Here is a 26803-nt window from a genome sequence, read left to right as displayed (position 1 = left end):
AGGTTTTTCCCCCTGGCTTTAATCAGAAGACAGAAAATTGAATATCTTTGGGTAGTGGACAAAACAAGACATTTGGACATGTCAACATGGGCTTTGGTAAACAGTGATCAACATTTATTCATATTTTATCACCCAAAAAACTGATGAACTGATATTGAAAATAATTGTTATTTACAGCTGTAACTATATCAATCAAGTTTAGGACAATCAGTGTTCTTATATACAGTGGTATCAGACATGGAAGAACATTATCATCCCAGTGTGTTGTATTTCTGGTCACCTGATGAATACAAATCAATTATTCAGTTTCATTTTGCTCTAGGTTTGTATCAACCAGGTCCTAAAAAAATACATTTAAGTTTGTTTTTTACTGTCTTCTTCAGCTGGCTAGTACCTATCTGCCATCTGGTGCCAAACAGGTGGCATATAATATGCTTTTGGGGGGGCTAGTAGAGGAGAAAACACACTATGCAATTTTAATAGTTCATTTTCTAGTGTGTTGAGAATGATTTTTCCATTGTGGAGGTTTGATTATTTTTGCTTCGTCAACAAGTGCCTCTACCCACATGTTTATTCTCTGGTTTTGAGATGACAGTGAAAAGCAAACCCAAACCAGCAGTGTCCCAGTTTTTATGCTTCCTAATTACATAAGGCACACAGAAGACAACAACATGCTGTATATCGTTTATAGGGAAGCGCTTTAACATTTTGTGCTGAAAAGAAAATAATAAATGCTGTGTGCTTAAATTAAACTATGACTACAACAACTACCATTTAAATGAGATAACTGTGATATTTGATGTGTGATAATATGTGAGATATTGATGACAATGCAATAAAAAATAATAAGGATGTAGTTTTGTAAACTGTCACTAGGACCAGAGCTATGTACTTCCATTTTTTTTAGTAGCTTTCATTTGCATTCATGTGGCTTCATTTCCCAGCACCAGAGGTTGGTGCTTGGTATAAATATGTCAGTCAGCTTGGAGACACTTCTGGAGTTCTTCTGCCATCTAGTGGCAAGAAATGAAGAACTGCAGCTTTAAAAAAAAATCCCAGCATTTAGACTAAAATCACTATTTGAGTTAGGTGCTGATGAGTGAGGGGTAGAGTTAGGGTTAGTTTAATTAATAATAAGAGCTCTCTTCTTGCACTAACAGGGTCCTAATAGTGTGCATGTTGGATAAGCCCGCATTGTAACATTTCTAATTTTTTAAATGTCACTTTGTTTTCACATTTTCTCCAGCTGACAGTGTCCCTGAATGCAACACGGAATAGTAATTTTTACTGGTTTAATAGAGTGCAGGTTAAAATATCCATTATTATTATTAATTATATACATAAAGGGTTTAATAGAAATACATAACATTATATATAATTGTGTGTAAACGCCTTGAGTTTCCTGTAAGACCATGCTGAGGGCTGCAACATCTACCACGTGATCAGCTCATATGACCATATACAGAGCTGATCATGTGACTCAGAGTTGCAGGCTCACACTCTTCAGTCGGGCCCACACACACACACACACACTCAGCTGACCGACCACCTTAAAGAAGTCTCTCTGGTTACAGGTTACCCTCCGTTGCCACGGAAACAACGTGAACATGAGGTGAGTGTGACATCCAGGTGTGTTTGTTAATTCATCCCGCGCGCCGTCAGACACGTGCTCAGGCTTGTTTTGAAATGTGAGTGACCTGCAGTGTTTGAGCTTCACACATCACCACTGACCCGAGGCATGTGAGCATGATATTCATTTTAAATCTCGGCAGGCTGTGGAGAGAAACTCTGGGTGTCCTGTTACTGTGTTGCACTCTGCACTCCGCACACTCCCGGGGCTGCTCGTCGTTTTTCTGCCGGAAATCTCACCGTGTCAGCGGCCTTGGTGGAGCCGACCCCGGGTCTCCTCTTTTTCTCACTCCTTACCTGGAGAAGGGCGCCATAGATGAAGGTATGCGTGCATCCCTCACCACAGCATACTGTCACAACACTGCAGCCAGCAAAGCTTGTATTTGTTTCAGTTATGTAATGATCACATGAGGCACCAATCACAGCTTTTCTTTTTTGTTTCAGCCAGGAAACTGAGTCTGGTAGGAGATCTGCCAGGTGCCAACGTCAAGAGTTATGCCGGGTACCTCACTGTTAACAAAAAATACAACAGCAACCTCTTCTTCTGGTTCTTCCCTGCACTCATGGTAGGCTCATACTTCTTGTTTTCTTTCAGGGGCTTTCCAAATAACAACTCCATTAATGTCACTGCTGCAGTTTGGGTGTAGATCACAAGGCCGTGACAGAAAGTTTGACGAGTCATGCTTCTATTTTTATTTTTAGGGCTCAACTTCAGGTGCTGAGTCAGCCTGTGATAAGATTTGCACTGTGCGTATTTAGTCAGCTGCAGCGCAGGAATGATGGTGAACTTTGTTTTGTGTTGAGGTCACATTTTTCTTAGTTTTTTTTTTCTTTTTTTTGGTCAAAGCTATAAATCAGTAACCATGTGTCATATCTGCATTTCATACTTTACTGTAACAATGTCACATGCCACTCCCATGACACTGAATTACAGATCAGTCTTCTGTTTTTTTTAAAATAAACCATCATAGTGCACGGCTTTAACATTTATCTTCCTCAAAAATAAATCTGCATTCAGTCCAATAAGCTTTTTCATTCCATTATTTCAGTTGACGATGTGTGACAGCTACCATTCAGGGACAGTGTTTACTAACACACATACTGATACATCACCACCATGTCCCAAGACTGGCAGCTGTGTGATTTATTTATTTATTTGTCATATTTCAACATGATTTCTGGCTGTTGCATGCAGAACCAACAGAGGAAGTGGCCTGCTTTTTTTTTCACTCTATAGTTGCACTTAAATAAATAAAAAAAACACAACAATTTCAACATTCATGGTCTTAATTTCTATACCTTATTTTCATATTAGGTGACAAAAGACAGATGTTGTGCCCCATGTACAAAGGCTCGGGTCTTGGCCCAGGGTTTAAGTCTGACATGCGTTTTTTTGCTGCATATCATCCTCCCTCAGGTGGTTCAAAATCTTTAAAACATTCTAGACAATAACAAAAAACAACAACAGTAACTATAAGGATAACTCATCCTAGGCAGTGTTGAGGATCCTCGTGGCCTGAGGGCAGAAGCTCTTCCTGAGCCTCTTGGTGCTGGTTAGGAAGTTGAGTAACAACGTAGCACTGTCCTAATAATGTGTGGTTTATTTCCTTTTTAACCGTCCTGTTTAATAAACTGACCACTGGGTGGTGCTGAGACCTTTCTGTGTGTCCTACTGTGACTGACAGGCGAACACAGATAAAGCTCCGGTCCTGCTCTGGCTGCAAGGTGGGCCGGGTGGCACCTCCATGTTCGGTCTCTTTGTGGAACATGGACCGTATGTGGTGTACAAGAACATGACTGGTAAGAAGCATACATGATCATGTGCTGTAATCTCATTTGATGTAATTAGCTTGAGCCCTGCATAGTTTGTATTGGAGTGTTTAATTTTTCTGTTCTGCTTGTTTTTGTCTCTGCAGTTGGTTTGAGAGATTACGCTTGGACATCGAGATATTCAGTTTTGTACATTGACAATCCTGTACGTGTTACTTATTTATCCTTAGACAAACAAAAGCCACAAATTACTCATCAGTGTTTTATATGTGTGAATATTTACTTACAAGTCTTTTTTTTTTTCTAGGTTGGAACAGGTTTCAGCTTCACTGAAGATGACAAAGGTTTTGCTCAGAACCAGGACGATGTTGGCAGAGATCTGTACAGGTAAAACATTGCCATTCAACTCAAGCATAATATCTGTGTCACTTGGGACTGTCACTAACTTTTTTTTTTTTATTATTCCCATCTCTTCCTTTTTTAAAGTGCTTTAATACAGTTCTTCCAGCTCTTTCCGGAGTATCAGTCCAATGAGTTCTATGCAACAGGGGAGGTATGTTTTATTTCTACTTTACTAGACTTCATTTAAATCTGTTTAAAGTATGTTAACCTTCTCTGTCCTCATACAGTCTTATGCAGGAAAGTATGTTCCTGCCATTTCTTACTACATCCATAAAAACAACCCCACTGCCAAAGTGAAGATTAACCTCGTAGGGATGGCTATTGGTGATGGGCTCTGTGATCCAGAAATGGTGCGTCATCAAGGCCATCAAGCAGTCTTGACTTTTAGTTATTAAAATTGGTTACTAAATCTTGTACTAACCAGAAAGATGACTCTAATATTTTACTTTATTATATTTCAGATGATGGGTGGTTACGGTGAGTTCCTGTACCAGACAGGCATGATCGATGAGCTCCAGAAACAGTATGTCATCCAGCAGACCGACCTCGGGGTTAAACTCATCCAACAGGAGAAGTGGATCGAGGCTTTTAAGGTAAGAGATGCTGCATGCCTCTTTGGTTTGCTGTTAACATAATTTGTCTAGATTTACATTTTGCCATAAATGCAATTTTTAATATATATTTTTTTCTTTCTGATACTCACAACAGAGTCTGACAGATGTGTCCATTTTGTTTTGTCAACATTTGACTTCAGGTGTTTGACAGCCTGCTGAATGGTGATGTGGAACCGTATCCCTCCTTCTTCCAAAATGCTACAGGCTGCACCAATTACTACAACTACTTGACATGTCAGGTACTTTGAAACACTGGCAGAGCTCAAAGCTGCCTGAGCAAAAATTGCTATTGAACTAACCATTACATCTGTGTGCACCACAGGAACCCGAAGACCAGGAGTACTTCTCCCAATTTGTGACTCTGCCAGCGGTGCGACGTGCCATCCATGTAGGGAACCTTACTTTCCACGATGGTTCAGAGGTGGAGAAGCACCTTCTGCAGGATGTCATGAAGACTATCAAACCATGGCTGGGGGTGCTGATGGACAACTATAGGGTGAGGGTGGTGTAGGATTAGCCACTTGAGTTGTATATTGGTGTTGTGACGTGACAACAGTCTAGGTCACGGTAGCACGATTGAATATTCTAACTAAATCAGATGAGAAAACATCCTCTACGTGTTCACGTATAATCACGTTACTGATATTGAGATTTATTTTCATCAAGAGGAAGCCCCTCTAACAGTCTCCTGTTTGGTCCTTTTCTACATACATCCAGGTCTTAATCTACAGCGGTCAGCTGGATGTAATCGTAGCAGCCCCGCTGACAGAGAGGTTCCTGCCTACTGTCAACTGGACCGGGGCGGCTGAGTACAAAACAGCTCCACGCTTCCACTGGAAGGTTCAGCCCAGCGACACAGAGGTGGCAGGTTACGTGAGACAAGTGAAGGAGCTTTACCAGGTGAGCAGATATAAACAGTCAAAGCAATGTGAAAAGTGCACTGTGAACGCCTGTTTTTAAATTCTTTATTGTGTCCTCCTTGTCACACAGGTCATCATCCGAGGAGGGGGACACATTCTGCCTTATGACCAACCAGCGAGGTCATTTGACATGATTGACAGATTCCTTTCAACACGGGGCTGGATATGAAATGTTTCGGTGTCGGTCAAAGCACCTCCACTTTAGAGAGCACACTGTTGATTACGTACTGTTGATTTGAAAGACTGTAAAGCAGCACGTTGTTGGATCATCTTTGTGGCTGATTTGTTATTTTAGCAGTTTTGGTTTAGGACTGCTTTGGACTACACTCAGATGTACTACAAATGAAATTCTCTGAGTATGGATCCAGACCTCTGAATGACACATTTCAGATGTTAAGTCAGCGACTCGAAACGTAAAAAATTAAGAGCGAATGATATGGCACGTGGCTTGAATTCAATGAAAATCATTATGTTTATTTCCGTTGGGATTGCGTGAGGAGAAATGTTGGCGTATGTTGCATTGTGTCTCTACATGCCTTGAAGGTGAAATGTAATGAAAGAACCTTGAAACTACAGCTGAATTGTCTTAAAATAAAAATAAAAATTCTAAATCTGTGTCTTTAATAATTAGAAAAACAACCTGTTGCAAAGTTTTACGGACGTGGCAGCACCTGTTGATGAATAGGATTCCTCGTCTCAAGTACTGTTGGTTAATAAACAAAATGAACACCAGAGGTCACTGCACTGCAACGAATTGTCCTTGGATACCCAGAAATAAACTACCACTTCATAAAACAGCTATAATCATTCAATATAATTTTTTAAAGTTTGTTTAATTTATTATTATCTGAACTGAGGTCCTAAAAATGATTAATTCAGTAATGAATTACTGAACATCTCTGGAAATAGTGCAGGGGTCCATTTGCATGTTGCAAAAATGCACAATGTGTATTAATTTCATTCTTTTGGGGCTTTTCAATGTATTTGACACGCTGTGGTGTTCTGTAGTGATTTTGGTAAAATGCCAGAAAGATGTTTGTGTACTGAGGTTAACTGCCATGTTATTTCATCAGGCAACTATCAAGATGTCTAGACAGTTCAATAATTAATGAGTATTCTAAACCTTTAAAGCGTCTAACTATTTAATGAGCAGTTATGTCTCAAGGACAAGCATCGGGGAAATACTGCTGATCGTTCGCTTTGAACATCAGTTTGTTTTTAATGGGATCTTTCAAATATTCGCTTGCTGTATTTCACGTTTGCACTCTTGATATTTGTACAGGAAATTATTTCAAGTACAGGCAGTTGTGACGTCCAATCACATCAGTTAGTTGTATGTTACAGAACAAGTGCTTTATTTTCATACCGTAATGTAACTGCAGTGATAACTTTAACATCTGTACAAATGCAAAACAAAAAAAACAAAAAATGGAGATAATGTCATTACAGACACAAAAAATGTACAAAGTTATGCAGGCAAGAATGGATTCATCAGTTCATTACATATAAACAATGTATTTAAGCGCTGAAATGAGCCTCGACATACAACAAAAGGCAACAAGTGCTATGCGAACATTATTTACAAACATGTACCACACATTTACTCCCTTCAAAAAGAAAGGTGGTTGCATTACATGTACAGGATTACAGAAATGAATGACATTATGTACAATATTTATAGTTTTAGATTTAAAATAATACAATTATAACATCATTAATGTGTAGGAATTTTTTCTCCACCTCTCACAAAACCACACAGACACACTCACACTGCACGTCCACCTGTCCATTTTGTCTGCCTCTGCAGTAACAAATGTCTTTTTCTGAACCTGGATCCACTGTTACAAATGAAACTAGAGACTCTCATATCTAACTCTAAAATAGCGGACAGTCTTCAAATGATTCCAGTTGAAAGTTTGAGGTCATTACCATATTTTCACATGCAAAAGGTTATTTTGGAATGGTCTAATGATCTAAATATGGTTTTAGAAACACTAAAATAAGGCAAGCTTCAGTTCAAATGGTTGGTACGACAAAGCCCTTTTCAAGAGAGTCAATTTCTCTGTCTCATCAACACACACATCAAACTTCACACACAGTGACTCTAAGGTTAAGACATGACATTAACAGTCCGAATGCTTTGACAAAACTTATATGTAACCCATTATGAAGATTATAAAGATATTCCTTCATCTTTGATAAAACTGGAGCTGAAGTTGAGTTTTTTTTTCCAGAATAAAAAAAGGGCATAAACTTAATGGTGCAGGGTCCTTTTAACTGAGTCTCATTTTACAATACGAGCTCTAGGTTCCCGTCTTCTATCTATAGACATGTGATGCATGCCAGGCACAGTGTCGCCATAAAGCCAAACACAGTTAAGTTTCTCGCTGGTGTGTGAAAAAAGGGGATCACTGAGAATTACTCGGACCTTAATATGGCTATTCTACCCTCTGGCATGACAGAGGACAAAGTGCATAGACAGCTCTGCGATCGCTCCACCTGTCAGTGGAATGTATTTTATCTATCCTACTGCAAAACACAGTGCATTATGGTCATCATGCTAATGAATCAACATTCCTGGTCATAGGAAATGAGAGAGAAAGAGCAGTTGTGGTCAACATAAGAAGGCATGAAGTTTCAAGGCTGGAGGGGAGATAAAAATTTAAAAAAGAAGGTAAAAGCCTATATCATTATCAGTACATTTATCACCAATGTGAACAGCACAGGAGGAAAGAGAGGAAGATAAATTGATGAAGAGGTCAGAGGTCGAATGGAAAATGGATATTTTTCTCCTTGGTCAGCTGCTCTTACATGCAGCAGATATCTGTGACATAGCCAATAACAACAACAACAACAAAAAACCCTCATTACTAATGCACTAAGAATGAAACAATTTGATTGCTTGGAGAAAGAAAAGTGGCAACAAAAGATTTTAAGAAAGATTCAGGCACATTGTGACATTTTGGAAAGCCCAGGCATACACTGCTCGTCGTTAGAAACTGTAAAACACTTTGCCAGTTGCTGGATGCCAATCAAAAAAACATCATGCTCACAGTCTCCTTCTCGCACACTTGTTTTTTTTTTTCTTTCTTTACACACCTGCTGAACTTTGTTCGGCAGAGGAAAGAAGACATAACACAAACACATAATATACATAACTCATATGCGCACTCAAAACAATGCAGACGCACGCATTCGAATGTTATAGTCATTTGGGATTTTGAATTTGATTTGGATCCAAAATGTGGATCCAGATGCACAAACACACAAAAAAAAGAGGCCTCAATAATTAAAGCTTTAGTTGGTCCTGGAGAGCGTAGGGGTTTGTTTCAAACCCCTGAGCTGCCTCACTGGTATCACAGTGTACAGTTCTGTAGCTGTAACAGCATCGTATGTCCTCGGGACCAGAGTGGCTTGGCCATGCTGATCATAATGTGGACATACAGTAGAGAAGATGATCAATACTGTCATGTATTGAAGAGGATCAATACTGCAAAGTATTGCTTCCATTTGATCATGTTTTCACTGTCATGCTGTACTTTATAACACTCTTTACGAATATCGCCGACAGGGAAAAGATTAACAGTCATATATACGTTTCTAGGAAAAAAAAGAATCATGACACCTGCTTGCATATTCATGTCTTCAAGACATCATGGTGACAGTCAGAAGAAAACCTAAAGGCAGCAACACCCCGCTCATTTAAGAGTCTGTTGCATACACTCAACATACTGCTTACATGTGATATTCAGAGAATGATTCGACTCATTTCTCAGTCCATCAGGCGTACAGAGATGTAAGGTTTGCTTATAGAGATGACTAGTCTGAGGCTAATGTCTCTTTCCTCTGGTTCCATGACCACCGTGGTCCATTTTGTACCATTACGCAACAGAAAAAAGTCACTTAAATGCTGCATGAGATTTGCAAAAAACTCCCTTTTTGCTAAAAGCACAAAAAAAAAAAAGATTAAAAAAAGAGGCAACAAACCATTGAACATTTACGCGTTAATAGGGTTGGTCTATAAAAATACATACTGTAGCTACTGTATAAAGAACAGCCTTGTGGGCCTTTGAGGTTTTTTCTTGATGGAGGGAGGGGGGCAGCATGTGCAGCTGGCAACCCTCAGAAAGCAGGGTAATGGGGAGGGGGGGAGTCTGGGGCTACAGCCGGGGTATAGTCTCTCCTGTCCCTAGTGGATGGGGTTAATGTCTGTGCGGTGGTTGGCTTGCCCGTGCACACTGCTGCCCCCTACGTTTGTGGTGGAGGTGGTGATGGTGTTGTGCTGAATGACCTGCTGCTGGGAGCATGCTGGCGCTGGACTGCCTGCCGGACTGCTCTCTGGACCTGAGGAGACAGCAGAGACATCAGTGAGGATGGACAACATGTGTGGACAGTATGTCCGTGTGTGTGTGTGTGTGTGTGTGTGTGTGTGTGTGTGTGTCTACAAATGTAAAAAAAAATACGCTGGCCTTCAAACGCTACACCGGGACTTCAAAATATAACATGATAGTAAAATTGTATAATTGTATAAAAATAAACACAGACCAAATCTCATTATTGTAAAAAAAACAGCTTTATTAGCAGATAAAATAAAATACATGACAAACTGAATTCTCACACTTCAAGTCTCACCTGTCATCCCAAAATAGGCCATAAATGGATAACACAAAAATGGAAAAGTGAATCACTCAACTCCATAAACACGCCTGATGACTTTTGGACACATTGAAGGTGACATCTGTACACAAGCTAGACTCATCGATGAATGTCTCTCCCAGCCCAGTCTGGGAGTTGGCTCTCCTATGTATAAAAGAACCATTCAGCCAAGGGGGATGTGAGCCTTATTTTCCTGTGCTAAAGCCACACAGGGAGGTGCCTTATCCTAATTACATGGAAATGTCACTTGTATCCGTATCAAAGGGTGGGGCTCTGATGTCATGTGCGGCGGAGCTGAGGCACAGTATAATAATCAGTGAGATCCTGGGACATCCATGAGAATTTGGATGCCAATGCGCAGCCTGTGACGTCTTTCTCACGTTGAGCCTTGGCTGCCTCTGTGTGCGGAGGTGCAGTAAGATGGAAAAAACAGGTCTCATGCGGGATTCAGACTACCAACTCCCAGTTCAGGCCATTCCAGTGTGCAACACCCATATGTGAACGGAAGAGTCCTGCAGCGAGCGTGGGTGCTGGATACCAGCACATAGGAGCGAAGAGCCTTGGCAGTCGCTGCGTGTCCATCACAGTTCAGTCTGCAGAGTTTAAAGCTTTCCTCTGGCAAGACAACTAACGAGCATTCCCACAGCGGTGCTATCTGCACTGTAGGTCTAAGGCACGCAGATGAAAGTGTGTTTTTTGGTCATATCCCCAGGTGTGTGTGTCTGTGTTTATGTTGGAGCTACTCACTGAGGTAACCTTGGGACTCTTTCTGCATAGTGGTGATGGGACAGTCCTTGTGTGTGAGGAGAAGCTGCTTGAGTTGGGTCACCTCGTTCTTTAGCATGGTCACTTCATTCTGAAAGGTAGGAATAGCACACATTTTATCAACAATTAAAGCAGGCTACTCCTTAATATCCTTAATCCCTTCTTAACTATTGGTATCAGTGTATGTATAACAAATGGTGTAATCCCAATTTCATATTTATTTATATGGTCATCAGGATTATTTTATATGTTTGGATTGGGTTTAAGATTTTTAACAGAAAACCTCTTGGGTGATAAATTTGGAATATGGACTTTGAAAGATGAGGGCATTTAAAAGACAGAGAGGATCTAACAAAAGATGCTTTTCAGTTGCATGATGGGAGGAGGGATGTAGGTGGAGTTTTTGGACATCTGCTGCTTCGATTTTTTAAAATTATTTACTGTTTCTCGTGAGCCACTTTAATGAAAGTGCAATGCTAAACCACTTTTTGAGCCACTTTAAGATAAGTGCAAACAGTCTAAAATTAACATTAATAATAACTGAGGGTATTTTTAAATGTCAGTCAAACGCTGACTACATCGAACTGATCTTGTCACAGACCAATCCAACTTAATGCCATTATCTCTGCTGCAAAATAAGATAATATCATGAAGTTCTTAATAAAGAACCTCTTCAAAAATACACGCTGACTGTTCTTGTTGTTGTGCAAAGATTTTAGATTTCAAACACAAGTTGATTGTGTACCTGAAGCTGCATGTTGGTCTGAGTGAGCTCTTCCGCTTTCTTCTCTAATGACATCACCCACACTTTTCTCTTCTGCCTGCATCTTGTTGCTGCTGCTCTGTTCCGCTCCAGAAACTTTCGCCGACGTTCATCCGGATCCTCGTCCACTACTCGCCTACGCCGCCCGCCGCTGGGGGGCGGAGACTGCAGCGTCTGCGTGGGCTGCATCTGCTGGGTTGCAGGTGACATCTGAAACACAGGATTGGGGAGGGAGCGGGTATCAGCATCACTGAGCTCTCTGATAAGTGTCTGTCACCATCCAACCAGACGTGTAATTGCTCTGACACACCAGGTAAACAGCCAGCCACCTGTCTGTTTTCGCACACTGCCTTCGAAGCCTCAATACAAGCATCTATACATTACCTCCTGCAGCTATTCCAGGTCTGGCAACTTCCCCAAAAACAACATCTGGTTGTGCCACGTGCCCTGTGAGCCGGGCTGTGGGTGTCTGGAGTGACAGAGTGGGTGACTGACTGGGCTGATTCACCAGCCTGCCCACCTTGTTAAAAAGGTGTCAGGAGGCAGTTTTCCACCGCCCACTTCCACTCAGACTAACACCACCAGACGGAGTCAAAAGACTCGTTTCTAAAACCATACGTGCACTGACAGATCTTGACATATATTTGGCAAGGTCAAATGTTTTCAGTTCTTCAGATCATTACCATTTTTATGTGACCCATGGAAAATACAAGCTGCTTTAATGGCCACTGTGCCCGAAGAGAGTGTTGTTTTAATGCTTTAATGATACATTTAGAAATACAGTGAATTGCATTACTTGATGTCTGAATGTCCTTCATCCAAAATGCTCGGTATTACAGAGGACATGTGACAATGCAAGGACAAAGTGTAGTGCATCATGTTATTTTTTAATGCTGTGAGCAATACTTTTAAACTTTCAATTAACATTAAACCAAATATATTCACAGCTAAGATGTTCCAGCGCTATTAGCCAAGACTGTCTGCTCACCATCAGGACCAGCATTTATAAAACTTCGACTGCACCTGGAGCATGTTGTGATCACGTAACGGCAGCTTGGCAGCGAATGATGGCGTGGAGCAGTTGAAGACAGTCCTGAGCATCTTTTATAAAGGCCACTTTATGGCCTCTTCCTGACCCTTTACCTCTATGGCAGGCGTCCGACACTGACCTGTAGCTGACCAACCTCAAAGCAAAGAATTACCTTTGAGATGGTTGCCAGGAAACTACTTGGCATTATGGCTGCAGCAAGGGAAAATGTGCTCCTTCATTGACTTTCTGTGAATTTGAAGCATCATTTCAGCTATACCTCTATACCTAACCGCTAATAGCTGCCTTCAAAATTGCTCAAAGAGCTACTAAAGCGCTGCCTTGTTTTAGTTATGGTACCTATACAGTGGCTTCTAGCTATATGAGAGGTTTTAATGTGCAGTGCAGTTAATGTGTTATTGAACTTGTGGCTCTGCCTTTGAGCTGTCTAAAAGCCTCGGCTCTACAGGGAAGGTGCTTTGCTTACATGTGAAGAAGAGTGCATTGGAGGGTGCGGTGAGGTCTGGTGTGGGTGCCCGGGATGGAGATGGGGATTGTGGGAGTTGTGATGGGGGTTGTGTCCCTGCGGGTGGTGGTGTCCACCCTGGCCGTGTCCCTGGCTGTGATGATGGTGGCCGTGGTGCTGGTACGCGTGTGGAGGAGCTTGCAGGTGCTGGTGCGGGTGCGAGTGCATGTGATGGTGGCCGCCTTGCTCCTGCCGCGATGACATCATCTCCATCATGTGGCCCATGGAGTTCATGTTGCCGTTGGCGATGGCACCTGGGTGGTGTGAAAGTGCAGCCTTCAGCCTCTGGGAAGACAAAATGGACACCAAACCTGATATTTAACATCATTTTCTGTGATTTTTTTTTTGTACATGTTCTCATCTATCAGTGTGCTGATTATCAACAGTTACAGAGCGGGTGCTGACTAGGAGATGATGAATGGCTCCATAAATCCATATGTCAGGAGAACAAATCAAAGCCACTTAGGCTGTCCTCTGTCTCTCCTTCAGTCTTGTCATTCTCCTGCTTTACGTTCTGTGATTGCCATCCCACCAGTCCCTCCTCTTCATATTCCTAATAGCCTCCCTCTCCTCTATGCACATGTGTGTGAGTGAGTGTGTGTGTGTCTGTATGTCTGCCCATGAGATGAACTTGCTGGCAAGGTGTAAGCCTCAGACTGCTCCCTTGCAGTTTACCAAGCAGGAGGTTTGTTTCTTTAACCGTGCGGTCTACTTAGTCCTGACTGAGTCGGTGTCTCTGAGCGGCTTGGGAGGGAGACCAGAGGGAGGCTCCCTCAAGGTGTGCCTGTGTTCCTTGTGTTTACTGAATGCACCTCTCCTCAAGAGTCTTGTTTTTCTGGGCATCACATAAAGACAACCGCAAGACCAGGAAAAAATCCTACTCCAAATATACAAGAGCCAATATATGTCTGTTGCACTCAAACCTAGACAACATTTTAAAAATCCATGTCTGAACAGGCTTATTTACATTTGAACCGCTTCAGGAATAACAGGTTGAGAGAGTGTTGAGACGGTTGAACTTTGATTATTTCACATCTTTTTTTACCACATGCACTTCTGACGTGAATAAATACTTTAATAAACTTAAATAAATACTGCGATCCAGTCTTAGAACCTGTCTAAAATATGTCTATGTGTCACTTTTAGCAAAGCATTAGCAACAAAACTGAAAACAAAGGCATTCATTTTAAGGCTACTGTTGTGAATTCCACAAAGTTTTTTATTCTCTTTCCCAGTGCTCTCTTTCCTCTCTCTCCTCCCTTCCCCCTTCTCCCAGCTGCTGTCAGTAAGTCCACGCTGTGTCCAGGGCTCCATATCTTTTAACAACCTTCACATTCACGATTCCCATAGGGAATGGCATCCAGCTGGTCTGGATCACTATACTAGGACACGACCGGAGCACAACATCGGCCCTCCACTCCTCTCGCACACTGTCCATGGGTGGAAAGCTTTTTACCAGGAGGGAGGAGACAGAGTCATATAAATCATTTTAGAAGTGGAGTAGTCAAAAAAGACAAAACCCCTCTGGTTTGTATTATATTTACAAATTATATATACGTGTTTCTGAAAAGATTTACTCTTTACTTGTCTAGCTGTCTGTCTCTTTCCATAAACAGCATATGTGACATAGAGACCTGCACATGAAACCGGCACAGTGAAATTATGACCTTGTCAAGCCTGTTTTGGCTGAGTATAGTTTCTGCTTGAGGGATGCCTGACATAGTGAAACAGCACAACACTTCTGCTTCTATTTTTCGCCCCTTGTAATGAATGTTATTTTAAATTTCCTTTATCTCAATCTAAACACGCCCTAATTCATACTAACCACCTTCACCACAGCCTCAACAGCAAAACACCCAGGGGCCACGGCCCTTCTTCTTTGTGGCCACTGAGACAGGGGTTAAAATACCACCGAGGCCACACTAACACACAACGGGTGGACGCAGGCAGCTGTCCACAACATCACAGTCATACTGAAACTAAGGGTAACGGCAGAGAGAAGCCTCAGACGTACCACTGTTACTATCAACAGTATAAGTTACAGTCTGCACATGCTCAGAGTATTTGTTTTTGATATCTATCTAAACATGGTATAAAGGTGCAGAAATAACAAACAGCTAGTTGACATGGAACTTAAACAAAAACTGACAGAAACTAAAACAGAAAATGGAATCGAACAAGCTTGCAGATATCAATCATAGTCACCAGTGTTGACAAGGACATCTTCCATGTATCATACGATGAATTCTGAGGTTGACAGCTCTGACTAAACACCTTCCCTCCAGCTTGTCAGTCAACACAGGAGAGGTGAGGTCCACCCCTCTTGTGAAACAGAAAACCAATCAGGGTTTGACAATCTCCTGCCACTTAGTCACAGAGGCAGGCAATCACCTGAATGAGCAGAAGCCAGAGGAATCTGCAGGCTGCCTGTCTGTACTGTGTTTCTGAGGCCCTAGTAAAGATGTCTATGTGTGGGTAGGATACTCATCTGGGGCTGCCTGACTCCCTGCCAAGAAGGCGTCGAGGGAGAAGGACAGAGAGGGTAAAAGGGAGGTGAAGGGGGACAGTGAGAGAGAGAGAGACCAGGGGTGGGGGGAGATTAGATGGCTTCTAGTGTCTCCTCCCCACACACCATCAGCCCAAGACAGCGAGTGCTCATTTATCAGTGTCTCTGAGAGCTTTCCAGCTGGCAGTGCAGCGCTATCTGTTTATTAATTGAATTAGCCTGCATTTGAAGAGGCCCAAGAGTGTCAGAGTACAGAGGCAGGTCAAAGAGCTGAGGGGCCACTCGAAAGCCTTAGTGGTGATAGTCATAAACAGGAAAAAGACAAAACAAGAGAAAAGGACGTGCATGATTAGAGGACTGACACGACAGACACACAGTTTCAAACACGATTTGATAACGTAAGATAATATTTACATTGTTGAACAAAGAGTGCATATCTGAAGCAAAACTTGACACATCTCCAGCTCCAAGAGATGGAACATACAGCAAGAAAAGACAACAGACTACTTAAATAATTTATATCATGTATCAACAAATAAAATATATAATAAATATATAATAAAATATCAAATAAAATAGTAGACTTTAAAGAAAAAAAGCCACAGCTCAAACTGTGAAAGAGAAAGCCCTTACCGTGATGAAACTTCTTCCCGAAGCTATCTCTGCACAAGTGCCTGTTACTGCTCCATCTGGAGTTGAGACTCTAGCTCGGTTAAACCCAGCCTGGCCAAAACTTAAGTCTTTGTATCCAGAACCACAGTGACGCAACTACGGGACGTTAGCAGAGCGATGATGAGCAGGCTGTGATTCTTAAACACCTTCATCAGCTCCCTAATGACTCTTTAACACATGGTTGTACTTCCCCAGACTGTGCTAAGCACAAGAACTTAACCACCACGTGCATTTTACTCTAATAACACACACACACACACACATACAAATACAATTCTCCTGCAGCAACATGGCTGCTACAGAAAACAGTCATTAAATCAGTGCAGGTGTTAGCCTGTGGCAGTACAGGGCACTCTCAGTCTGTCCTACCACTGTCTGGCCTGCTGTTGTTGAAAATTGGAAAAACACAGCAAAGACACAACAAGATTATGTGTAGTCCATGACACAATTACGACGTGTTGGCTTCTATCAGGACAAATCTATAAACTAGCAGCTTATATACTTGTAATCACATTGCTTTGACACCACATTTCATGCATTCTGTAAGTGTACTTAAAGTAGTAAGTCTATTGATTTTCCATTGTGAAAACACAATCCCTGATTCAGCCATCTTTTGCCCAGAGGGCAGCTATCTCCTCTCAGACCTTTGCCCCCTGACCTTTCCACTCCTACTCCTTTTTTTTCAAGGCCTCTCTCATTTATGTGGTTTCAGGGATACCAGGTGATCACCCATTAATGATATTTATTAATGGCTGCTTCCTCTTTGACACAAGGGGCTTTGAGTGATGTCCCTGTGAGTGCTCTGGGCACATCCTGAGAACACACTCAGGTTTCTCCTCGCCAGATGACTTCATATCTATTAACCCTGGGCGGAGGAAGCGAGAGCACGGAGCAGGTACAAAGGCAGGAGACCACGCCCGTCTCAGGATGGGTAAATCAAACCCAGTGAGGTCAGGGTGAGCACTTTTATTCCCCTTAAAAGTGGAGCAGTGTACTATCAGGGGACCTGTGGCCCTCTGGCGCCTTACAGCAGGTTAGAAAGATTTAACCAGTCTGTGGAGTCATAGTTTAAGTGCAAAAAGAACACAGTTTGAAAAGGAGATCTTCCTCTTCACATTAGAGAGTCCACTGAGAAACATTACAGCTTCTGCCCGTCTCTGTCAGCCTTTTGTTAACACTATACTAGCACAGTGATCATGTATAAGCACACAGAATTTCTAATTGCAGAATATATCATAGTGGTTATTTTCCTAGCAGTATTTTTTTGTGGGTCTAGACCCCCTAACTCGCACTCTGAACCCGACATGGGTTCACCATCTGCAGTTGAAAGCAGGAGTTTGGCTCTGCTGCTTTGCCAAGCACTCAGAGGATCTAATTCCATCCTCCTCATCTCCACCACCTCCACTACCCACCATGCCTGTCTGCAAAACCCACTCTCTGTGCCCTAAAACTCCACACCCCCATTAGTTCAATTTTATTAGATTTCCCTCTCGCCCAGAGAGGCAGTAACATCCCCCCCTTCCCTCTCTCTCTCTGTCTCTCTCTCTCTCACACACCTCTTCCCTGTTCCTCCACCCCCTCTCCCTCTGCTTGCCAAGAGCTGGGGACTGTTAAACTGATTTCCTCGGGGAACGGCAAAGCAGACAGTCTGATGGGAGCGCTGGGCTGTAATGTCGCCCCCTCTCTCTCTGCTCTCAGGTTCTGGGCCAAGCTGATCAGAGCCGGGCTGAACAGAGCCTCCCTGTGGTTCCAGACACAGACGGGTAGATGGACAGAGACCGGCTGTTCTGCCAAAGCCCGACGCTCTGGTGGTGCTCGGAGGAACCGTGGCAGTATGGGCGCAGCGAGACACACGCCCACTGTGGAGCATGCTCCAAAAGCATGCGCTCATACTCTTGGCAGCTTCTCCACCCTGTCAAGTTAATGGATGGGCCTCTGACTCCAGTCTGTATATCCCCACTGTTCCCTCTATTGTAAAGTCCTGCTCTAGTGCAGCCTACATGGTTATCACTACACCCACTGCCACAATCTTGAATACAGAGAACGTCTCAGAGTGAGAGAGACAGGCAGGGCATGAATACAATAATAAACACTGACATATATCTTAATTTGTTGCATCAAAAGCGACAGGCAAATTATGTGTCATGTTAATAAAAGTAACTTGAAATGTGATGACTTGAATCCAACATAACTTCAAAGATGCTTAAAATAGTGGAGCTCATGCTGCTTGTGTATTTTGGCTGTAACCGGACCCTTAACTTCCTTCACACTCACTGTTTATATGTAAATTGTAATCAGTGTTCCGGTTTGTGTTTGGATTTTTCATTCAGACCTTGTCCTGTGATAATAAATGCCTCAACATATTCAACATATCTACATCAACATTTGGATTAGGCTCACACATTGTTGAGAAACGGAACAGGCAAGAGATTCCTCTTCTGCTCCAACATGTCAAACTGACTGAGCAGCAATCTTTTCTCCTGTCAGAGAGAACAAATATAAAAAGAAAAAGGCTGTTAACTTTGATCACCGTGCTGAGGACGAAACAAGGACGTGGGCATTAACTGCTAATTCGTCAATACTGACTCCACTTTATCGAACTGAAAATCTCTGACCCCACAGACTTTTTCCAATCACCCCTCTGGTGTCTGAGCGGTTATTTTCGAAGTCCACTCAGTATGTCGGTCACTGCTCCGGCTCCAGGGGGGCTCATGGTGGCTGGACCAGTCCAGTCTGGCCCGTGTGGTGATGGCAGCTGGTTTACCCAAGCTTGGCTCTACCGGAGCCCCATCCCATTGACGGGCCCTGAACCATGACCAAATGGCCTTCACATACAACTCCCATCAGCAGAGCTAAAACAACACACAGTCATCCAAAGACAAACAGATGCGACACTCTGCGCCACAACTGCCACCCTCGTCCATAACCCCACCCACAGACATGCAGATGGTTATAGGCATACAAGCGCACACACACACACACACACACACACACACGTAATCACTCAAATATAAATGAACCAGTATATACAGTCCTTAAAAGACCTTGCTGTACTTTTACAACTTTCAGCTGTTAAAGCTTTTAAGGTTTTATCTACATTTCTTTCAACTAAGAATTTCTCACAAGCGTTGCTCTTATCTTACTCTCAAAATTTTTATGACTTGGTGTATCGAGGCAAACCTTTTCTAACTGACGCTGTGTAGGTAGATAAACTGGGCTCAGATGTTACCCTGACAACTTCATTTTTACTGGTTACCATGGGTTGTTTTTTAAAACTTCATTGTAGACAATGACAGTGGCTGCTAGCCTTTGTCACCATATATTCTGCTCTTCCTAGTCTCTTAGTTATTTGAACATGATCACACGTTGTTGTATTAAGTGCTACTAAATAATGTAGAAAAGAAAAGAAATCCCATACATCATATCACATTGCTTACCTTCTGCCAGGCTGACTCTCTAATGTGAGAATGCAGCAATCTCTCACACTGTGTTTAGCTAATATATCACTACGAGGTCTAATGTTATTCTATAGTTCAGCAGCGATGTGTATGGAGCTAAAAGTGACATAAATTAACCTGTGAAGCAGTGTGTGTAAATGGAGCGACTGTGTTAGAGCACATTGTTCATTATTACAACAAACAATCCTATTGGTGAACAGGACTAACAAAGCCTGTCAGATGAGATGCAGGACATCTTGAGCCACGGCATGTCCATTTACTTTGATTTACTAGTACTATATACAATATGTCTCAGTGTGGTTCCGACAAACCAAACACTTTGGCGCTGGTAACATAGTGGAAGCAGTGAGAGAGGGGCCCCTCTATGGTCTGTGTCCAACACTGATAAACTGGCAGACACACATTGATCCAGCAGCTCTTGAGCCCTGCACTACACTCTGCTAAAACCACTCGCCTCCATAGCAATAGAGAGAAACATCATATGTTCAACATCTGCAAAGCTTTCTTTGCATCCAAGACTGTGCTCTCTATGCAGCTCTGTATCGCTTGCCTCGTGTCTTGTGTCCTGTGTCCTGTATCCCGTTTTGACTGATGTTTATCGCACACCCACATGTTTACTTAACTAATCACACACATGTACAGAAAATCTCTGTATCAAATACTATGTGCAAACTCTAACTTCATGGTTTGTTTTAGTCCACTTAGTCCTCATATGTGGTTTGACTCAGTGTTTGTCAGAGAGGGTGCCAATGCACTGAAAGGGAGCACAATTGTTAGTATGCACACAAAACATATACAGTACACATACACACAATCTAGAGCTGAGCGAAGCAGCCTGCAGATTCAGCTGTGCTCTTAGCTCACCGTCCCTCTCCAATGACATCATAGCCTGACAATGCCACCATTCATACAGATGTTGCTTACAAAACCTGGAGTTAGACTCCTATTGTGTGTGCTGCTCCTCCCCACAACAAGAGGTATAGCCAGAGGTGCTCCCCTACTACTACGGAGGAAAATGAATGGAACACGTAATAGGGTTACCGTTGTATGCTAATGGTTTAACTGCTTACAAATGACTTCATACTGAGCTAATCGCTCAATCAATCACCGCGTAACAGAGCTGAAAACGGACACATCCGTAGCTGCTTCAGAAGTTTTCTTTTCTTTGAATTTCTGAACTGAATATGCATGTAACTTACTCGTTTTTCACATGTTCACTGTTGAGGGCAAAACTTGATCTTTAAGCCTATTAACCTAAATGCCTGTTGCAATTCTGTTACTATGGTGAAACGTGAGAACAGTAAGGGCTGTGTAAATGAAATGTAAAAAAGCTACAGAAACACTTTGATTATTGGTCCTCCTGTGTCCTATGAAATGTTTCTTTAAGAGACGCACTCTTTTTTTCCCTCCTCAAGTAAAAAGGAGTACATTTAGAGCATGCCAGGAATTATGTCATCCACCCATCTAGTGCCAGCTACACAGCCAAGAGAGCTGCAGTGAAGGAACATATAGTATTGTTTACCTCATAAAAAACTCAGCACCTAGCCTCATGCTTAGTGACAAATTTATTGTCCTTAGTAACAATGTAAACAATAGATAATTGGGAGATAATAAATAACACATTTTCATACACCGGCCCCACTGTCTGAAATTAGCAGGCGAGCGGGATGTGTGGAAAGCATGGAACTCATTTAAAAAGGGACGCAAAAACAATGCCGAATTCCTCCACTTTAAAAAGAGTCCCACTCACATGAGCTGAGTCATGTCCCGTAGTTGGCACTGGCAGATGTTATTTGGAACCAGCTAGATAAGGCCTTGTTCGGGCTTCCCTTGTTACAGATGAGAAATGATAGTGAGTTTCTTTCATCATACAAACAAAGACATCAAACAATCTAAGCAGGAGAGGAAGGTTTTACGGAGGAAAGTGAAGTGCATGTACGTACACATGTGTGTTTTTATAGGACTGCACGTGCATTTTCATGTCAGGGGTGGAAGTAGGGAATTGCATTTATTCTCAGCAGTTTGTGAACAATATAACAATGCAATATAACGAAAGATTATGTTTATATTATTGTGTCTTAGCAGACAGGTAAATAAAAAGGCTGACTCACGTCAAACACACTCACAATGAGGGCACACACATAGGCAAAGGCACACATAGGTCTGGCTAATATGCTAAATGCTAACATGCTCATGGTGGATCCTCCAGCAGTGTTTGTGGAGGATGCCGCTGTGATCTTTATATTGTTTATGCAGAACCTAATATTGCTTGTTGCATTTGCCGTGGTGTTCATAGTTTAGTTGTCCGTGTTTGATTGTCTGAGTTTTGTCCTCTTTTCTGGTTAACTGCAGTAATGCTACGCTGAGGAAGGCAGTTCTATAATTGATAATTGTTTGCATGCACACAGGCAGCGAAGAGCCATCAACAGACAAGGAGTATATTGTTGTTTGGACATAAGGGTCTTTTGGTCTGATGTGTATATGTTGACATGTTAATGCACTTAATTTTGTACCCTAAGCATGTTCTTTAACTGTTTCCCTCTCTTTCTCTTTTAAAAAATGTAACACACACATTAAAAAAAGCCTTTTAATTTGAATTTAAACACATTTTTACAGTAATTTTACTTTTACTTCAGTAAACTCGCCCCATGCCTGCTCCACAGATGTCTGTATGTGTGTACATCTCACTTGTTTTCAAGTACCTGACTGTCCATGTGTGCATGAATGTCCGCGGCTGTCTGACAACGTGACACCGTGCGAAGAGGATGACACAGAGCTGGAGCAGTCAGTGTGTGTGTGTGTGACTGTTCGCGAGGCCCTGTGGAGAACTGGCTCTGAACGTTGATGTAATGCTTTGGCCGGCGTGCTGTGGAACTTGGCCTCCTCTCTGCACCGTTTCCTCTACGCTGCGAGGGTCAACTATCCCACAACCTCCAACACACAACACGCACCATTCTATTCCCCAGACCACAACAGAGCAGAACACAACCACACCCGGCACCATGAGCACCCAGTCCTTCACAAGAAGAAAAACACTTGAACCAAAACTAATAAAACACTCCAATCGCAGCAACACTCCCAGACAACAAGCTGAAAGCAATAAGGGAAAACATACAAGTCCGTTACTACACCACCGGGCTTTGCTGTACCACTTAAACGATGGCACTTAAGGAGAAAATCAGAGATAGAGGAGAACAAAGATGGGCACTGATGTAGATACAGTCTTTGGCCCAGAGAGCACAAACAGAGAGCTTAGAGCGAGATATGAGTCCCCAAGGGGCCACAGCAGTCCTTCGGCTCATTAACTATTTACACCAGAGACAGGCCTCCCTGCTGCTCTGGCCCACCACAAAATCAATTAGCCTTCATTAGCCCAGGCTCTGGGCATGCTTTCTCTGACAGGGGAGGGTTAATACTGCTACTGGGGCCTCCAGTTACCACTAAATATCAAACAATCACAAACACACGTATGGGCGTGCATGCATGCACAAAAGTAGAGGGGCAAAGGAAACTGGGCCGAGAAGAAGTGCTTTCATGTCACTCACCAACAATGCCTCCAATTTCTCACTCTCGCTCACTGTTTGGTATCTCAGAATATCAATACCATCTCTCGCCTTTCAACTCCCCTGCTCACTCTGCCTGTCTATCTATTTCCTTCATGTCTATCAAAGTCCCACTCAATCCCCTTCTCTTCTCCCGCAATGTAAACGTTGAGCAGAAAGAGTGCATCCAGGTCCGTGCCTCGGGGGTGTGGGGTTACAGTGCGGAGATTTCCCATTGGCGGAAAGTCAACATGGTCGGGGTAATGCGATTAGAGCCGGATTGAGAATGTCGCTGGGGACACATGGGCCTGATCATGGCCCAGTTATCCGATAGCGAGGCCGTATTTATCGACCTGGCCCAGTCGAGGATATTACAGACATTAGAGACCCCGTCTATGCTTATGAAACCCTCGCTGGAGATCGCACCCTGATAACACAATTAGTCTCTCACTTTCTGTCCACAATCATGGAATTCCATCAGTTGCGTTCAGACATCAGGGATCAGAATCTCAATTGATCCACATTTGGTTGCCTGTGCCTTGTGTCTCAACTAACCAGGAAAGTTGCATGGTCGAGGGGCCTGTAGCAATTTTGTGACTGCATATGTTTATGGGAGGCCTAACAGAGCATTTACAATTCAATTACAAAGATAGGGGGGAGGGAAAAAAAAGAGTAAGATGTGTCTGGATGACGGCCAGAGGAGAGATAAGCCTAATACACTAATATTGTGTTACCCCAGCGTGTTACCATAGGAACAGTTGAAGAGATTCAAAAGACTACAAAGACGATCAATCTTGAGAGAGCAGGAGGAAGAGGGAGAATTAAATGCCCTGGGAATGCTCCTGCTCTCCTCTATCAGAGCAATAACTCTTCTAATGACCTCTGCTACCTCCTCCCTCTCCCTCTCTCTCTCTCTCTCTCTCTCTCTCTCTCTCTCTCCATCTCTTTCAAGATGTTTCTCTCCAGCAAACTGAGCTATCAGCCAACCATTCCAAACACAAAGAGCAGCCAATGGTTTGTGATTTTTTTGATATCCAAGTCATGACACTTGCTCTTGTGAAGCCTCTTTCATTATCAGAGTTATTTATTTTGAAAACAAAGGTTGGCTGATGGTCATGTTGCTACAGTATTTATCAATTCGTATCACCTAGAGTGTAGAACTGTTGATGCATTTTACATTAATCACAACTATACTATCAGTCATTGCCATTATTACTAGCAGTACAAACATGTAAAGTCAGACCGAGGGGAAGTTTTCTTTCTCTTAAGCTTCTTTCAGTCTTCTCTACTTATTTAACTTTCAAAGCCCGTCTCCTTTCTGTTTCTCTCTGCTCTCAGCTACGACTCATTCCCACTGCTCTAACTGCCTGCTTTGTGAAGGATGAGGTCATTTGATTTTTTCCCTGCTGTGTTAAACTAGTGCTAACAAGTTGCAGGACCTACAGAACATGTTCTGTACATTAAGATATACATCAGGCAAGTCGGTGGGCAGCCCAGCCACAACCACATAAAGAACCCTTTATTCCAGCCAGAGTCTCCAGTGCTGCACTGGCAGGTTCAGACACAGCTTTGATTACACACCAAATGATGAAATCCACACAGACCTAAGAGCACAGCTTTGCTGGCACAGTGCAGTGGAAAAGAGAGGTTGCAACACTTGGAGCTTGAGTGTGTGCACTTGTGTATGTGTGCGCATAAATGTGTATGTATCCATGTGAATACATGCATATACTCACCAGTTTGGCTTCTGAGTGCATGGAGGGAATGTGAGTGGAAGAGCAGGAGCTGCTGTGGGTGGGTGCTTGCATACCCATCATATTGGAGCCCATGGACATTTGTCTCTCCATCTGAAGATTAAAACACAACGATAAGAGTCACACTCACAAGCGTCGACATATTCCCATTGCATAAAACTTTTTCACAGGAGATAAATCGATTAATATCTGTCTTTGATCTATGCTTTTTATGGTGGGTGTTTTGTTTAACAAGATGCTATACCTGCTTTTACAAAAGAAGCAGCAACACTTAAAAGTGTGAGACTCATTTTCCTGCACAGTAAGCTATGGGGGATGAGATGAGAGAGCATGAGAGCCTGATTTCACATGACAGGCTGCCCTGTGCACAGCTCTGTGTGATGATAACTGGAGCTGACCCAAAACAGGAAGCCAGCACGGGGGGACTTAACACAGGAAGCCGGTGCAACAGGGGTGTGTGTTTCTGATAATGGTGTGGTGAGTGTCAGTCGAACTAGTGTGCAAAACCCCATACCTCTTGGTGCAGAATTTGTTAATAAGGTGAACAAGATGTGAGAAAGGTGAGCGTTAGCTGTATGAAAGCGCTAGAATCTGTTTTCATTTGGCTGTGGCCCGGCTGCTTCTGAGTGACACAGGTTCAGTGTGTCACGCGTCACAGCTGAGACCTGAATGTTAGGAAATCAGCTGCTGACAGGGGTGAGAGGTCACCTGTGCAGGGTGATGATGTGAGCAGTGTTCACTGAGCAGTATATGCAGGAAAGAAGAAACCTTTGTGTGTGTGTCTACATGCATGCATGTGTGAGCTGCTGTGGCCTCCCAGCTGCTGAACTCTGGTTGGTGTAGTGGTCTCCATGGGGAATGGCCCCTGTCCACCACCCCCCCCTCGTCCACAGAGACTCAGGCCTAGAACCTGACACACAGCTTTAATTGCACTAAGTGTGTTTTGTGTAAAAATATCACCCAAACCTGCACCCCTTTCCTGAAACGTCAATCTTCCCTAAAATCGCTTAGCTCTTAATTTAATAAACATGGGAGGCTTTTTTTTCCATACCATAAACACAGGCTGTCTTATGTTACAATGAGAACACATGTTGTATCATTAGAATCCTGATATGAGGAGCTTTCTCTGGGTTGTTGTCATTCCTAATGTGGGTTCTCCAAATCTCTAAAAAGTCGATCAGTAGAAGCTTTAATTTCTACAGGTGATGATAAATGTATAAACCGCGGTAAATCATTTTAATGGTGACATGAAACATCCCAAACTGCAAACCTACATAGTTTGTGTGCAGTCTGACTTTGGCCTCTGCATGTGTGAGTGCTCCCGTGAGTGAATGTGCTCTGTGCTCTCCGTTGTTGTACTCACAGGCATCAGCACAGCCGAGGAGCCAGGCATGGTCGGGTCTGGCAGAGTTCCAGGCATGGAGGCTGGCAGAGGCTGTCTCTGTCTGTTTCGTAGATGCAGCAATGAGGACAGAGAGCCGGGGACAGGCCTAAGAAAGACACAAAGACAGACAGAGAATTTTAAGTTTAGATAACTGACATCATTATTCTGTGCTTTATCATACGACAATATCAAACAACAACAACATCAAACCAAACTACCACAGTCACAAACACCAACTGTTTATGTTCACAGGTGGCTACAGAACTGTTAAATGTGGTAAAACTCATTGTTGCGGTTGAGGCTTGTTTTGTGATGCTGGAGATAGCAGTTTAACAAAAGCAAGTCGTAAGCTTAGGTCCATTTCTAGATATCTTCAGCCACATCTTGTAGCCTACATCAGCGAACAGATATAGAA

At 42.8% G+C, this 26803-nt stretch overlaps 2 protein-coding genes across 6 annotated transcripts in view; one reads left to right on the top strand and one right to left on the bottom strand.

The window, feature by feature from the left end:
• Window positions 1-1455: 1455 nt before the first annotated feature.
• On the top strand, window positions 1456-5950 carry cpvl (carboxypeptidase vitellogenic like). Of its 2 annotated transcripts, none has more exons than XM_010741905.3 (13): window positions 1456-1612; window positions 1773-1951; window positions 2074-2195; window positions 3315-3429; window positions 3546-3604; window positions 3707-3786; window positions 3886-3952; window positions 4029-4151; window positions 4263-4394; window positions 4556-4654; window positions 4738-4911; window positions 5133-5315; window positions 5406-5950. In XM_010741905.3, exons 1-13 carry the CDS (start codon window positions 1608-1610, stop codon window positions 5502-5504), a joined length of 1437 nt encoding a protein of 478 aa, XP_010740207.3. In that variant the 5' UTR covers window positions 1456-1607; the 3' UTR covers window positions 5505-5950. The 2 variants fall into 2 exon arrangements, with proteins under 2 accessions (XP_010740207.3, XP_027142971.1); XM_027287170.1 differs by having other exon boundaries at window positions 1476-1688.
• Window positions 5951-6669: 719 nt separating this feature from the next.
• The window catches only part of creb5b (cAMP responsive element binding protein 5b), a 47033-nt gene continuing 26899 nt past the window's right edge, over window positions 6670-26803 (bottom strand). For 3 of the 4 annotated variants that reach the window (XM_027287169.1, XM_027287168.1, XM_019255099.2), the window contains 6 exons: window positions 26368-26494; window positions 24987-25097; window positions 13034-13357; window positions 11502-11729; window positions 10739-10847; window positions 9525-9679 (listed from right to left, as the gene is read on the bottom strand). In XM_027287169.1, coding sequence (XP_027142970.1) covers window positions 9525-9679; window positions 10739-10847; window positions 11502-11729; window positions 13034-13357; window positions 24987-25097; window positions 26368-26494 — 1054 coding nt within the window. Of the gene's footprint in view, window positions 9680-10738; window positions 10848-11501; window positions 11730-13033; window positions 13358-24986; window positions 25098-26367; window positions 26495-26803 lie in introns of all 4 variants that reach the window. The other variant, XM_019255098.2, reaches the window with a different exon arrangement.

This window comes from Larimichthys crocea, chromosome XIII (assembly GCF_000972845.2).
Source record: "Larimichthys crocea isolate SSNF chromosome XIII, L_crocea_2.0, whole genome shotgun sequence".
In the NCBI taxonomy this organism is placed as follows: Eukaryota; Metazoa; Chordata; class Actinopteri; family Sciaenidae; genus Larimichthys; species Larimichthys crocea.
Note: the sequence above shows the minus strand (reverse complement) of the source record. Positions and strands in the feature narration are given on the sequence as shown.

What these genes read in the sequence shown, in the direction of transcription:
- cpvl (XM_010741905.3), top strand. An exon ending in GGTGTACAAGAACATGACTG is followed by an intron (nt 3,430 to 3,545) that starts GTAAGAAGCATA and finishes TTGTCTCTGCAG; the next exon opens with TTGGTTTGAGAGATTACGCT. An exon ending in AGTGGATCGAGGCTTTTAAG is followed by an intron (nt 4,395 to 4,555) that starts GTAAGAGATGCT and finishes ATTTGACTTCAG; the next exon opens with GTGTTTGACAGCCTGCTGAA.